General features: G+C 35.9%; 1 protein-coding gene across 3 annotated transcripts in view; it reads right to left on the minus strand.

Annotated features, from left to right (window-relative positions):
- Nucleotides 1–1,112: 1,112 nt before the first annotated feature.
- Nucleotides 1,113–14,955, minus strand: part of htr4 (5-hydroxytryptamine receptor 4) — a 106,874-nt gene continuing 93,031 nt past the window's right edge. For all 3 annotated transcript variants that reach the window (XM_065271518.2, XM_065271519.2, XM_073812192.1), the window contains one exon: nucleotides 1,113–2,759. In XM_065271518.2, the coding sequence (XP_065127590.1) occupies nucleotides 2,672–2,759 (88 nt within the window). In that variant the 3' untranslated portion in view covers nucleotides 1,113–2,671. The remainder of the gene's footprint in view (nucleotides 2,760–14,955) is intronic.

Raw genomic sequence — 14,955 nt, forward strand, 5'->3', positions numbered from 1 at the left:
ATAAATCACACTATTCACGCGTAGTTGGACGCTTGAACATTTTTAGTTAACTCGCTATATATTTAGCTCCAATTGAGTAAAGTTTTACAACTTACCAGACTGTACGACCTCCTCACTCACTTTCTTTCATGCAAGATCTTTTTTATTCCTGTTGCTATAAAAAGTACATAGATGTGTCGTAGGGTTGTGTGCGGAAAAAACCAACGCAGGGTTAGTTGTAACACGGACTGTTTACATTGTTGCACAAGGTGCGTTTTGTTGTTCTGGTATTTTTTTCACGCTGCCAAAAGACGATCTCTTGCAAATTATTATAATGTTTTTTCAGAGAGTTATTGATGAACTAATGTTTTGGTGGCATGTAAGTACATTTTTTCATCATATGTTTTTTTTTCGGTTTCTAAGTTGGTTGTGTAAGATACCAAATCCAATCCTATGTCATATTAATCAGTGTCTTGTTGACTAAAACATAGCATTGTTTTGAAATATGTCTGCAGCTTTAAGCAACTTTTTTGGTGGGCTTGAAAATATTTTGACCCAGCGGGGTTAATTGCAACGCTGTGTTACAACTAACCCCTCAGCACTTACGATATGAAAACTGACTACGTTCGCATAGTTCTTGCCGTAGTTTTAAATAGACTACACACAAAGGATTGCTGGCTGTCAACAAAATAAATGTTTCTGTCTTATCAAAAACCGTGTGTCAAATTTATTTTTGTTCATATCTTTAATATTGATTGAATAAGGTCACGTCAAAGATTGAAATCATAATGAAATGAAAGGATGAAATCAGACTTTGATGCTTTTTATCTCAGAATTTGAAACTGTAATATGGTTATTACAGACTGGGTCACATATAAAAAAAGTTTTGTCATAATTGTGCTGCTTTTTCTTACATATTTAGACATTTGTATCCATTTATAATTGAACTAGTGTTAAAAAAGAGCTGGATGAATGAATACAGTGTTGATACCTGTCTATTATAGACAGATATATAAACAATATCCACTTCAAGTATATAGACAAAATAGTATTGAAATATTTGCCTGCAAACTTTTTAAATTTTAGCAAGTGTTACAACTAACCCCCTGCCTGTTACAATGAACCCTACCTATGGGGGAAGTTGTAACGTTTGCACTTCTGTCACGTTTGGTGTAATTGTCCAAGAATGGTAAGTACTAGAAAACAAACTTCAAATGTTCATTTTGTAGCAGAGATGTGTGTGTTGCTTGTGTAAAAATATAATTTATCAAACTAAAAAATTCGGAATGATTGAGCCAAAACCAAAAAGCGTTAGGTTGTGCCCCGCTCTCCCCTACAGCTCAGGGTGTCCACATACAGTGAAAATGATTTTGTCCTCCATTGTTATTTCGTATTTCTGCCTCAGCTTGCTACTAGACCAAGCTCCTGATGTGGCGCAAATATCTGCCAAAGTTCCGTTTTTTCAACTTGCGTTAAATCATTCATTACGCGCATCAAGCGCTCAACTTGCGCAAATGCACACAAATCACACCGCAGGACGTCTATCGCATCTTTGCACTGACTTAACATGTAAATCATTCGCTTTAACGCTTCATTCGCGTCAGGTGTGAACGCCACCATAAGAACAGCTACATTTTCTTATCCACAATGTTTGGGACAGCAGCAGAAAAATTTGGTTGCTGTTACTGAATATTTCATTTCGAATGCCATTTCAGTAACACATAGTCACCAGACATCATGCATCTATAAAATACTGAGTTGTTTATGTCAGAGGAGACTCTTGGAATGTAAATCACTATGGAAATGAATGGATTTAGTGATGCACGCGAAAGGCATCGCTGATCAAAGATCGGTCACATGTGTTTAGATGAGCACATCTGTGCTTTAATTGTGTGTGATTTAGCTAAGAGCTTGTAGAGCATCTTATTGCTCAAAGCACTTCAGATGTTTTACAGAACGTAAAGTATATCGAGTCTGCAATCCTAGAAAAAATATATTTCTGTTAGACATTTTGTGGCGTACCTTTGGAATAAATCCTACCCAAGGATAGACTTTCATTCTTCACATTACATAGACGCTGGAATCTGAACAGAAATGGTATCCTTTCATCTCACATTTAGTTCATCGTTTTGCTTTCATTGTTAAAGGTCTGTCATTCACTTTAATCATCAAAAATCACCACAGGTTCATTGCTTAAAAGAAAAACTTAAGCGGATAATTCCCTTAGCTGTGCGCCCAGCTTTTAATACTGTGATGTGAATGTTTATAAGTCTTAACTCTCTTTTATTAAAAAGAAAAAACTTTTGAACAAAGTGTCATCTGAGCTGTTTAGACGTTTCTGCAGTTACTTCAGAAGTGTTATCTCGACTCCAGATCTAAAGGCAGCCTCTTCATATAAAGCTTGTAAGATGTGTTTTTTTTTTGGTTTGGAAACAGTATTCCCAGGTGAGCCAAAAAGTATTGGGCAAACTTTACCAGCATTCCACTACAAATGGAAATACCTCAAAATATAGACCAAAATACCTTTGGCATCATTATTCTTTCCTTCATTGTTCACCAGCTCTTTGAGCAAATAGTTCAGTCCGACTCCCAGTATTTGAGTCCTGAAATTCTCTGGTTGGGTCTGAGCCGCAGGCGGGGCGGTAAGAAATGGCACCTTCCAGTGATGGTCCTCATTATAGGGTGACCTTTGTCAGAAACATGATTCCTGGGATTCTGTGTCAATCTGTACTGTTAGTTTCTCCTGTTCACTGTGGTTTCCATTGTGAAGAACTGAATACCTGAAAAGAAAAAAAAAACATAATTTTTAGTAAATTACACTGTAGGCACCTGATAATATCATAATCATCTCCATAATTGATTTGATTAGGTGATCTAAAAGAGTTTAGGAAGAATCTGTCTTTCTCCAAAAAACAATCCTAGGTTTTGTGCAAGCAGCTTTTATGACCTAAAGCATGGGCCTACATTGTGTTCCTGGAGGGCACCCACTAGGGTACAACTACAGACTACAGTGACAAAAAGTTACAGTTTTGTGGCTTTATATATAAAAGTCTCTTAGGTTTTTATATGGTTGTGCACTCTCAATATTCAAATTTAATATGTACAGAGCAAAAAAAAAAAAAAAAAGATGCGCATACTATCAGGCATATGATAAATCGTATGTGTAAAATAAAATCCTTACATCACACATATATTCAAACATATATTTGCACAAAAGTTTATGTATTACTTGTTTTGTTACATATTGCTCTGCTGTTTCACACTGCTGCACGCTCTGTAGCCATTACAGTCATAAGCCCCCCTTTTTCTGGGACAGAAAATCATTACAAATATACATAAACAAACTGAAGGCAGTTCCTGCGGAGAAATTGGGCATGAAATTTACCTGGGAAAAAGAAAAACACAAAAGAAAAACCTCTTAGAAGTTGTTCCGGGGTTTACAAAGGAAATGTGCAACAGCTTTTCAATGAAGCAGAACCCAAAATTGCTGCCACATTGCAAATTTCTAACTGCACTGTGCACAGAAACATCCAAATATAACTCATGCACAGCATGAGATATCTGACAAATTAATATCATCGTATGCAAACATATAATACTTAGAGTACACTTCAGTAATAATATCCTGATGATCATGAGTGTACATGCAGTCTAGTCATTAGATGACAGGATTAGATGAGAGCTCATTCATATTTTATTCTGTACAAACTGTATATTCCCTTCCCCTAACCCCAACCATCACAGAAAACTTTCTCCTACTTCACATTTTTAATAAACATCATTCTGTTTCATTTATAAGCTTGTTTCCTCATGGGGACCTCAAAATGTCACCACGTGGTCACAAAAATACTGGTATTCCTATCTTTGAGGGGACATTTGGTAATTTGGATAATTACAAGGTACACACGCACGCACACACACAAACACACTCTATATAACTCAATGTCCAAGCCAGAAATTAAGCTCTGTTTTTTGTAGGGATGCATCGATACCGATACTGGTATCGGGTATCGGCCTCGATACCACATTTTCTAAAGTACTCGTACTTGTTAAAAGTCCCCCGATATCAGGGATCGATACCACGGTCTGAGAAGTGTCTATATTTGAGCGGCGTGTAAGGGGTTAATGCCTCTTGTTTTGTCCAAAGAGGCAGAGTTTACAACAAACTGGAAAACTAGTCCCTTGTTTTTTTGTTAAATTATATGACTAAACCTGTTACCTGTAAATTTAAATCATGTTTTTTATCAATACTCGGTATCGGCAAGTACTGAAATGCAAGTACTCGTACTCGTACTCGTATTCCAAAAAAGTGGTATCGGTGCATCCCTAGTTTTTTGCACAGGCCTACTAAAGGGTTAATGGTGCCACATGGTGATCAACGGTAAAAATAACAAAATTTACCTCTTAGCAAAAGGAAAAACCTTCAAACAAAAAATATAATGGAAGTCAGTGGGGCAAAAAAGCCACAAACAACTAATTAGGTAGAAAAAAATAAAATCTGATGCTGCACAAAAACTAAAAATGCATCAAAGCCAATGTTTTTACTAATCTTTGAAAGCCCAAGACTGTGAAAAAGGTAAAAAAAAATCCAGTCCACACTTTTTTATTGAAAACCTGTCATTTTGTGTGGTTTTTCCCCAAATAAGTGACATCATTTATGAACTTGGCAATTAAAGAGTTAAAATTATGGAAATTTTGTAAACATTTGGTAGTTTTGATCAATACTGAGGGTGATTAATAGATTTATGCAAATATTCAGAAAAAAAATAATTTCATAAATTTAAAATGTTAATTTAGTGTTTTTTTTTCATGAACAAACCGAAAGGGTAGTATATTTGTCCATGGTATATTGTTGAGTTTTTGAAAAATTTCAAAGCATTTTCTCAAAATATGTGTCAATATAAGATGTATCACCAAAAATCATTCCATTTGTAATTTGTTACACAGAGAAATTGTGGCCAAATTAAGATAAAAAAATGCCAAAAATGGCCTCAACAACCCATAAGGGTTAAATACTATTTCAAATAATCTAATTCATGTTTACAGTATTTCTGTTTGTCCAAATAAATGTTAGCCGAATCTGAGAAGTTGATTCTTAAATGAAGTATAACTGAAACCTGAGTCTTATGAGCTATCACAAATTACATTTTCAAATGCCTGACACTAATTCTGGATTTTCCATGGCTAAAACCTAAAGTTTATGCATGCAGGCAAATGTTGGCACAAAAACCCAGAAAAATGTGCCTGCTGATGAAAAAGATCCGCTCAATTAAAACTGCCAGAATCGCAAAATTTTTACATTGCACAGACTAAAATAAATCTCCATACTGTATGCTGAGAGTTGAAAGTCAAATTATTCTTCCTTTTGAAACACATGTCTCACGTAGGTGGTGATAACAGAAAGGCTTATTTAATTGGAGCACTAAACCCTGTTTATCAAGCATTCCTATCTGATAAACAGACCTCGCTATAATGTAGTCGGTGACATGCGAGAGAGAAGGCAATCTAAGAAAATCTCTTCCTTCATAGGATTAACCAGCAAAGGCTGGTCAAGATAACTTTCTTTACTATCCGATACCATCTGCAATTCCAGTCTTACTTTACAGGAAGAGTGAGTAGACGATCTTTTACTGACATATTCCAGTTCAAATGGGGTCAGACGGAATGAGTTTCATCTCACCAGGACTGATGCATCCAGCTCTCACTCATCACCGATTAACCAGATGTCTATGTCATATTTGAAGATATACTACCCTAAATGCGACAACAAAACAAACTATGATTGGCTGCTTTGCACAGCTAGACAGACCTGTGGCTGTCTTTTGGCTAGAGTAAGCTGCAATGTAAACCAGACATTATGGTGTACGTCAAAAGTCTAGACCTGTTAGCCACATGGTGGTGTCAATCCACATTGGATCATTTCATCTACAGGGATATATAAATGTGTGTGTTTGTCTTCTCAGAACAGTGTGACGTTCCTCAAATACACACACACACACGGTTTCATTACTGTGTGACTGATTTACAGCTGAACAGGATCATGACCTGATTGTTTTCTGAAAGAAATAAGAAAGATTTGGTGGCAGTGGCAATGACAGAAAAAGACAAACAGACAGAAATGAGAAGAACAACACATTGGAGGTCTTACGAAAGATTCGACTTCAGCATTTACCTTAGAAACACAACCTGTGTGCGTTTCTGTGTCTGTCAGAACCAGCACCATAAGGAAATGGAGATCCATTTTCTCTCTCGATCCAAAGGTTGAAGGCATAAGAACTGAAAATGGTCATAATTGACTCATCCTCATGTCATTCCAAACCTATTTCTTATATTATTTCTTTGTTCAGTGATTCAGTCGTCATCGATGATGAAGTGGTAATGTTCTCTCTCTAACCCACACGTACTTTTAAAATAACTGGTCCAATATATACATTTCCCACAGCCTATCTGTTCTAGCATCAGGTTGTGTGTAGGGAAAGGCGACGGAGACGAGTGATATCCAATAACAATACAAAGTAAGACAGACAAGTAAGGTAACACATAACACAATAGACTAATAACAGACAATGAGAGCGTTTACATGCACAGTCTTACGCCGATTATGCTTAATAAACTGATAATGTGGGGTCATGTAAACGCGTAAAATGGTTTTCTTTTATCAGGAAAAGCCGATAAACGCCATAAACAAAAACCGATCGGCACAGGTAGTTTTTTTTTTTGCTCATTTCGCGTAACATGTAAACACCTTAAACCGGCTTTCTAACGGTTTTGTCCATGTGCGCATGTCTCCACGCAGAAGTAAGCGCAAAGTAACGCATAAAAGTCTCCGCTCGACTAGGGATGCTTAACGATTAATCGCGATTAATCGTTAGCAGAATAAAAGTTTTTGTTTACATCATATATGTATGTGAACTGTGTATAATAAATTTGTATAAATAAATGTACACACATGCATGTATACGTTTTAGAAATGTTTACATGTGTATATACATTTGTATATTTATGTATAATTTATATTATATATAAATATAAATACTTAATATATAAAAAAAATTTCTTAAAATTATACATGAATGTGTTCATATTTATATATATACATATTTATTATACACAGTTTACACACATATGTGATGTAAACAAAAACTTTTATTCTGCTAACGATAATCGCGATTAATTGTTTAGCATCCCTACGCTCGACTAAAGCAGTTGGCAGAGAAACTCTGAAAATAAAAGCTTATGTTTCATTTACAGGTTCTGCAAACCCGAGAAGATATACAACAGTAATTAAGTTTAAGACAGATATGCCTTCGGCTTTTTGAACAACTATAACGTACTACAGGCGGTGACGTCACAGCCTGCGAGAAACCTGAGAAATCTCCAAGTCCCATGTAAACCAGTTTATTGATTTGCATGTAAACGCATTTCTATAATAAGCAGATTTTTGATAGTTATCCGCTTATTCTGTGCATGTAAACGCACTCAATGATGGGGACCACAGGCAGGGTATAAAGAGGAGCTGATGAGGGTAATAGCTAGCAGGTGAGGATGATTGAAGACAAGAAGGTGCATGGAGGATAATGGGAATAAAAATCCAGAAAGGAATGAACAGGGAAACAGGCAGGATGACAGACAGGGATTTCCAGTGACATCGCAAAACAAACCATTGCAAATCATCCATTCTCCAGTCCAGTCAGTCTCTCAATCTGCAATGTTGCAATGAAACTATAATGAAAATAAATGTTTTATTACAGTGTAAAAAAGTGAAAGCTGCTCTACTTAAATAACTTACTTCAAATGGTAACACGTAAAAAATTATATAAATAAACCCTTTTTACTACATTTTTAGGCGTTACCAATTGAAGTAAGTTGATCCAACTTTTACTTTTTTAATATGTAGGGTGGGCAAACTAGAAGTGAAAATTACCAATGGACCAATTTGTCATGCTTCACATTTAAATACTGAGCCATAAGTTCATTTCAGAATTATTCACTCGGCAAGAATAAATGTTCCCAGAAACGGTTTAATAAAACGCCAACTCAGTGTGCTAATGAAATAGTACAAATGGTTGGATATTTCTAATTGCTTGGAAATGAGCAAATATCACAGATTTGATCTTTGGTTCCATACCACCACGCACATAACTATTGAGCATAATGTTATTAAGAGCTCTTTAATGACTTTACAACCAGCATGTCTTTACACCCCCGTCCCATTTGGGAATTCTTGGACTATTCTCCGATCAGTGGGGAAATATCCCTGTAAGCCAGTGACTATGAGACAGCAGCTGCTGTTTACCTACTATGGTCTCAGTTGACAACCTTTTCCTAGCAATCATAATTCATGAACATGAATGCTTGCTTTGAAAGAAATTTCAATGATTAGAAATTATATTAAATTAATTAAACCGTATGACATATTTTGCAAGATTAATGCATCCATTTATATATTTTCAAATAAAAGAATAACACATCTTATCAATATCTCAATAATCATTTCTTTCAGATAAATAGATTAAATGCAAACAATATTTTGATGAGGTCTTAAGCTATTTAATACCTTTTCATTTCTATCAGTGTGTAAGACAAAGCTGATACATAAGAAAAGTCAATTATGCAAAACAATTGCCAAAAATGCACCTATGTGACTGAAGTGGTATCCTTTTAAAAGCACCTAAAGAGTTCATATTAGTACCTAAAAGGTACATACTGATAGGAAAGATTACATGCCCGTACCTCAAAGGTACATATTATAGTACCAAATGTATTCATATCTGTATGGTATATTAGGACCTAGTGACAGCTTGGGACCATTTTTTCTGACAGTATGATATTATTGTCTATAAATACAACAGAACATACATAAATACTCTGTTCATATATCAGTATATGTACAGTCATTCTTTAGATGTTGCAATGAGTGGTTTGTATGATAAAAAATGAGTATGTGTGAGTTCCTGGTATTATGATTATGATTACAGTTAACAGCTCTGTGTTTCTTCTTTCCCTTCAATCGTTGCAAAGCAATTACAAGAAAAAGACCTTTAGAGAAGAAAATCTTTACATGGCTTGCTCACTTTGTGTTTTTCTATAAAAATCAGTCGAGGTTGAAAAGCCAGCAATAGAGACGAGAGCTTCATAAAATGACAATTTTCTAAACACTAATGCAATTTTCTTCACACAAAAATTAATAAAAGCAACAAAATAATCCCTTTATTATACTTGTGCATTCTGAGATTTTAAAGGACTATTATAATTGAATCAGAAAATGTATTATCTATTTATTTTTAAAGGTAATCAAAATGCATTTTTAGACTCCTGGTGCTATAAATATATTTTCTGGAAAGCAATCTTTGGAAATGCATGCCTTTTTAAGCTTCCCTTTAAGCTAAAGCTAAATTGGAAGTAATTTAATATCATTGTTGCCTTGACATTTGATAGTATAATAACTACCGAAGCAGAGGCTATTATGTACAGCAGTAAAAAAATCTTTAATCTTCTTATATTTCTGTTTAGGCCACACACTGACATTGGCTGGAAAAAGGCTTTGTTTGCAAAAAACTGCAAGTGAACCCCATTAAACCCACTAGCACATCTGTCTCAAACTGAAACCAGAGCACAAGATCACTGATCTAATCAGATAAACCTTTAAATTAGATTTTTCCCAACCATAAGAACCTAATCCAAAGGGTTCACATAACAACACTGACAGAATAAAGATGGGGAATGGAATAAAAAATATTTAAATCATTTTCCCACCTTTCAAGACTTGAGCTTTGAGGTTGAATGAATGAATGAATAAATTATGTGTTTAATGGATGAATTACCCAGAACATAGGCTGTAAAAAAGAGATGCGACGTCGCCCTTCTTCCATTGAAATGAATTGCACCCAAAATGGCCGACGTCAGTTTGGAGCCAAGTCATGCGCAGAAAGAATCGTCCGTGGAGCTGCGGTATCAAACTTCCGTTCAAACCCTTGCACGTCTAATTCAACCGCACCAATCATAACGACACGCCCCGTTTCTATAGCATCAAATTACTAGCTAAAATGAAACTTATCACAAAAACGAACAACTGAACATACTGTATATCAGCATGATAACAGCTACATTAAAGGACCAAAACCATCTTTCAGAAACTTTTATTGGAAGTGTAAATAATTTTTTCATTTAGAGCAGAGTCCCATTCATTTGCATGGAGAGGGTGGGGTTTATGACTTGTACTGCAGCCAGCCACCAGGGGGCGATCAAAGAGCCAGCGGCTTCACTTTTCAAGACGTATGAGGCACACCCGACCCAGAACTACACTAAACGCACTGTCAGACATAAATAGTCAAAAATACCCTTTAAAAATGCCCTAATATTTACCATTTAGGTACCAAATGTGCCTCTGAGGTACTAATTTTAACTCTTTAGGTGCAACGTTTTTTTACTTCTTACTTCTACCGCTCAGTGACATCTAGGGACCTTTTTTTTTGCAGAATACTGGCAATAGATTGTCCACAGTCTTGCAAGGCTTTGAACCGGTTCACGGAACGAAAACGAAAACCAGAAACTTTTAATGTTTTGCAAGGAAAAGAAATGAAACCGTTTATTGAAAATAATGGTAACCGGTTAATACCGTTATTTTTTTCCGTCCTTTGATAAGATTTCTGTGCAATATGATTTTAAGTGATTTTAAACAATTTAACCACAAAAAGGTGCTAAAGTGAACAATTTTTTGTACGCACAGACGCACTAGCGGTTGAATGTCTCCGGTCCAACTCCAATCAAACGTGATTATCCCTATGCCCTTCAAAGATCTCTTGATGTATAAATACATTTGGCGAATAAAGCACTGAAAAACAGCGTAATTTTCACTTTATGTGGAGCGACTGTTTATGCTGCATCTTCTTTCTGAAGCGCCGTTTGGAATTTGTCTTCCGTCTGTGTGTGTGTGTGCGTGTTTAAGTGCACTCAACAAATGTAGGCGTGTCAGAATTAAGTTATGCCGCTTACATAATGTAAAGTAAAATGTAAACTATGTAGACTAATAATTTAAGCTTAATGTCTTAATGATCACCCTACTTATTTGTATGTCCCACAGCTGACATGGAACGTTATTAACCGGTTCAGGAACCTTATTTTTTTGTTCTAACCAGTTCAGGAACGTCAATTTTAGGGTTGAGCCAAAAACCGGAAACGTTAAAAAACTGTTTCTGTTCGGAACGAACCAATTGGGAAAAAATTCTGGTTCAAAGCCCTGCAGTTTTGTATCTTTAAATACTTTCTGCTTGAAATCCACTTATCAGAGCTAACTAGCTCAGGTAAATTGTTTATATCTTATGATTAAATAACTCCTTGCAATCTTTCTGGAGAAAATGAATATAGGAAAAACTTCCTGAACATGTTTGTGGTCACTGTGTTATTGTGAGGATGTGTTAATGATCACAAGTCATCCTCAGTGTTAGGACTTGGTTGTGTCTTTATGGCACAGCGGGCCAGATGTTTGTGTGATAAGCAATGACTCACTATACTGCTGACCACAGCTGAAATATAAACAGATTTACGTTCAAAATATTATAAACCATACAAAGGTAAAAGCTTACACATTTGAATACATTTTAATACATTTACAAGTTAAAAGGTAGCATCCTTATGAGAAATTCAAAACAAAGAGTCAGCATGCCAAAGATAATGGAGAATAATGCCACTTAGAAAACAAACAATCAACAAACTTAAAAGTTTGTCTCACAGTCACTCTGTTGAGATAATGCACAGATCAATGAAAGCGAGGAATGCACGGCTGAACTCTTTCGAAGTGTCCCATTATTCTCATGCAATGACTGCTGTTACATAACCAGTAAGAGCTAATAACAGAGCCAGTACTTGATTTTTTTATATAATGTCCTGATATAGAAGCAGCACTTAGCCAAAGAAACTCTCTTCGGCCTATCAGGTTTCATCCCATTTTGAGTTAATGCCCTGAACAGCATTATTCGTTTACCAAAAGGTCACTTTGCTTTGAAACTGCAGGGACTTTTTTCCACGAGGGATCCTAACAATAACCACATTGATCTATTTCTTGAAAACTTATTTGTATGCATTTGGCCACAACTGATCTGAGAACACACACATGCATGTTTGTTATTCTTTCTATTGACTTCTTTTTAAAACTTTGGTTGCTTTTATACTGAGATAATGCTATTTTTATCCTCTTAACCCAGTGCCTAAACAATCCTCAAACAACATTCTTTACTTGTTTTACTTGACTTTTATTAAAACATTACTTAGTATGCTTATAAAGCTGGTTTCCCTGTGGCAACTGTTGGTTAGTCTCCACAATGTAAGCAAATCCTGACACTATCTTATGGAAAGAAGTTAATTTAATTGCATCTCTTTTTATCAGGCTAATCCAAAGCATTCTGCCAAACTGTTGTTGACAATACCTTTAATGCCAGTGGGTATTCTGTAATTGTGCATTGGTACTGAAATGTATCCAAAGAGATCTGACTCCAGCAATCAGAATGACAAAACTATCCTTTTAAAGGGATAGTCCACACAAAAATGAAAATTTCTGTTATCATTTACTCACTTTCAGGTTGTTACAAACCTGTATAAATTTCTTTGTTCTGATGAACACAAAGGAAGATATTTTGAGAAATGTTTGTAACCAAACCATTCATGGACACCATTTACTTCCATAGTATTCTTTTAGACATGCCTGAATTTAAAAGTCCCCTACCCACATACTAGGTAGTATAAATTGATAAAAATTGTCTTATTTTACAGAAAACTTTGTCATCCACAACTTTTTTTTAGTTTTATTACAATTTTGTAAATAAATGTGATGATGCAGTTTTGGATGCGTTGGCGGGACCGTGGAGTTTAAAAGGTTTTAAATAATAGGATGTTTTTAAGTAATTGCTAGAGTGTTCTGAGTAAGGCAAATTTAAACCCACTAACAATTTGCACAAGACCTCCAGAGTTATTCACATTTGTTTATTAAAAAAAAAGAAAATAAAGTCTAATAAACAACAGAAAGAAACAATCAGGTTGGAAAAAAACTAATTCAAAAGTTAAAATGACATCACTTACACAGCTTTTAGAAGAGATAGTCGGAGCACGATGGTGATAGTTCAATGCATATGGCAGTACCATTCAAAGAGCTATGACAACCAAGATGCTTATAGCTCTGGAAATGGCGCTGCTATCTGCACCACACGAGTTCTTCCTCTTCCTGTGAGTCTTTGTTGTAATTTGGCTGAGCAATAAATCCACTAAAGCACTGGACAAAGGGTCAAGTCCAAAAGGCCACATCAAAATTAGGTACGGATGACTCATGCACGTTGGAGTATTCCCAGCTGAGGCAGTGAAGGTTATCAGGACTCTATCAATCTACAATGGCTAAGATCTCCAAAATACACACTATAATCCAGCTGTTTACACACGCAAATGCACCGAGTCGAGTGAGATCATTTTCTCAAGTGTAATAACAACACTGCCATACACTCTCGGTGAAATAAATCAAATGATAAATATTCAAATCATTTGTGTTCACTTACCATTGTGTATGTATTTATTCAGCAAATCCATTCATTTTACAAAAAAACATTGAATATCTTTGACTCCTGAATGTAAGTACAGTATGTGTATTCTTTTTCACAGTTCAATTGCATAAATAGACCCAAATTATCCCTTTAAAAAGGTCCTTATGTACCATTTAGGTACAGACATTTATACATATGTGGTACCAATATGTACCTTTGATGTACTGATATGAACTCTTTAGGTGCTAATGTGCATTTTTTGAAAGGGTACCGGACCAATGACAGCTTTCTTGACCCTTTTTACTGACACTGTAAGGGTGAAATCTGTAAAGACCCCACTGAAAAGACCAGATAAAACCAACATAAGATGGACTCCCATAGGGGGGCTGTCGGAGGAGACGGGTTCAGGTCTCAGGGCCCTATTTTAACAATCTAAGCGCATTGTCTAAAGCCGAATACAGTTTTGCTAATCTAAGGATGCGAAAAATGGTTTGTGCGCCGAGCGCACGATCGAAAAGGGTGGTTCATATTCCCCTTATGAGTAATTGGAGTGTTTTGGGCGTAACGTGCAATAAGCCAATGAGGGTCTCAGCTCTCATCCCCTTTAACTCTTTCACCGCCAGCGTTTTTAAAAAAAGTTGCCAGCCAGCGCCAGCGTTTTTCATGATTTTCACCAAAGTTTAATGCCTTCCAGAAAATGTTCTTCTTTAAATATATAAACATACAATATACCAAATGAAAGAACAGACCCTCTGTAGCCCAGAAGACCTCTACAATAGACACAGTACCATGTGTCCACATTGCTCCTGCCTTGTCAAGCATCTTATTACAAGTCATAGTATTTTGGGTCTGGTTCAGTTGATATCTTTCAACAGTCCAATGGTAAGCTGGTAAGCTATTAGACTGGATACATCATCCTTCACAATTAAAAGAATATTGACAGCCATTCCCCCTTTATGTCAGTGTGCTGTGCCTTTCAGGTAAATTAGTAAATGTTTAGCAAAGCAAGTTTCATGGGCGCAAGCAGAATCATTCACGTGCAAAATATTAATAATAATCCTCTGGATGCTGTGACTTTGAGTCTAAAAGCCATCTTTTCAATTTCCAGTACCTTTTGATCTTCTGAAACATGTGAACTGAGAGGAAAAGCCTTAAAACTTTCAGAGGTGATGAGGCATCCTTACTAGATGAAAACACAGTGAAACTCCAATTACTGGTGGATAATAATTTACTGAAATGTGTCCATGATCACTGCAGCCTTAACAACATGCTGGATCCAGCGAACCTAAGCTCATTAGGAGGAAACCGTGAGTCTGTTTAATGCAAACAAGATGCGTCCAGACAAAACCTCAATCATAATACTTACAGTACATCGCCTTTTAATGGTCTGATCTAAGTGAAGGTGTTATGAGCAACATTTTACTTTTTCCAAAGTGCTTTATCGCCATGA

Source organism: Paramisgurnus dabryanus, chromosome 16 (genome assembly GCF_030506205.2).
Source record: "Paramisgurnus dabryanus chromosome 16, PD_genome_1.1, whole genome shotgun sequence".
Classification (NCBI taxonomy): domain Eukaryota; kingdom Metazoa; phylum Chordata; class Actinopteri; order Cypriniformes; family Cobitidae; genus Paramisgurnus; species Paramisgurnus dabryanus.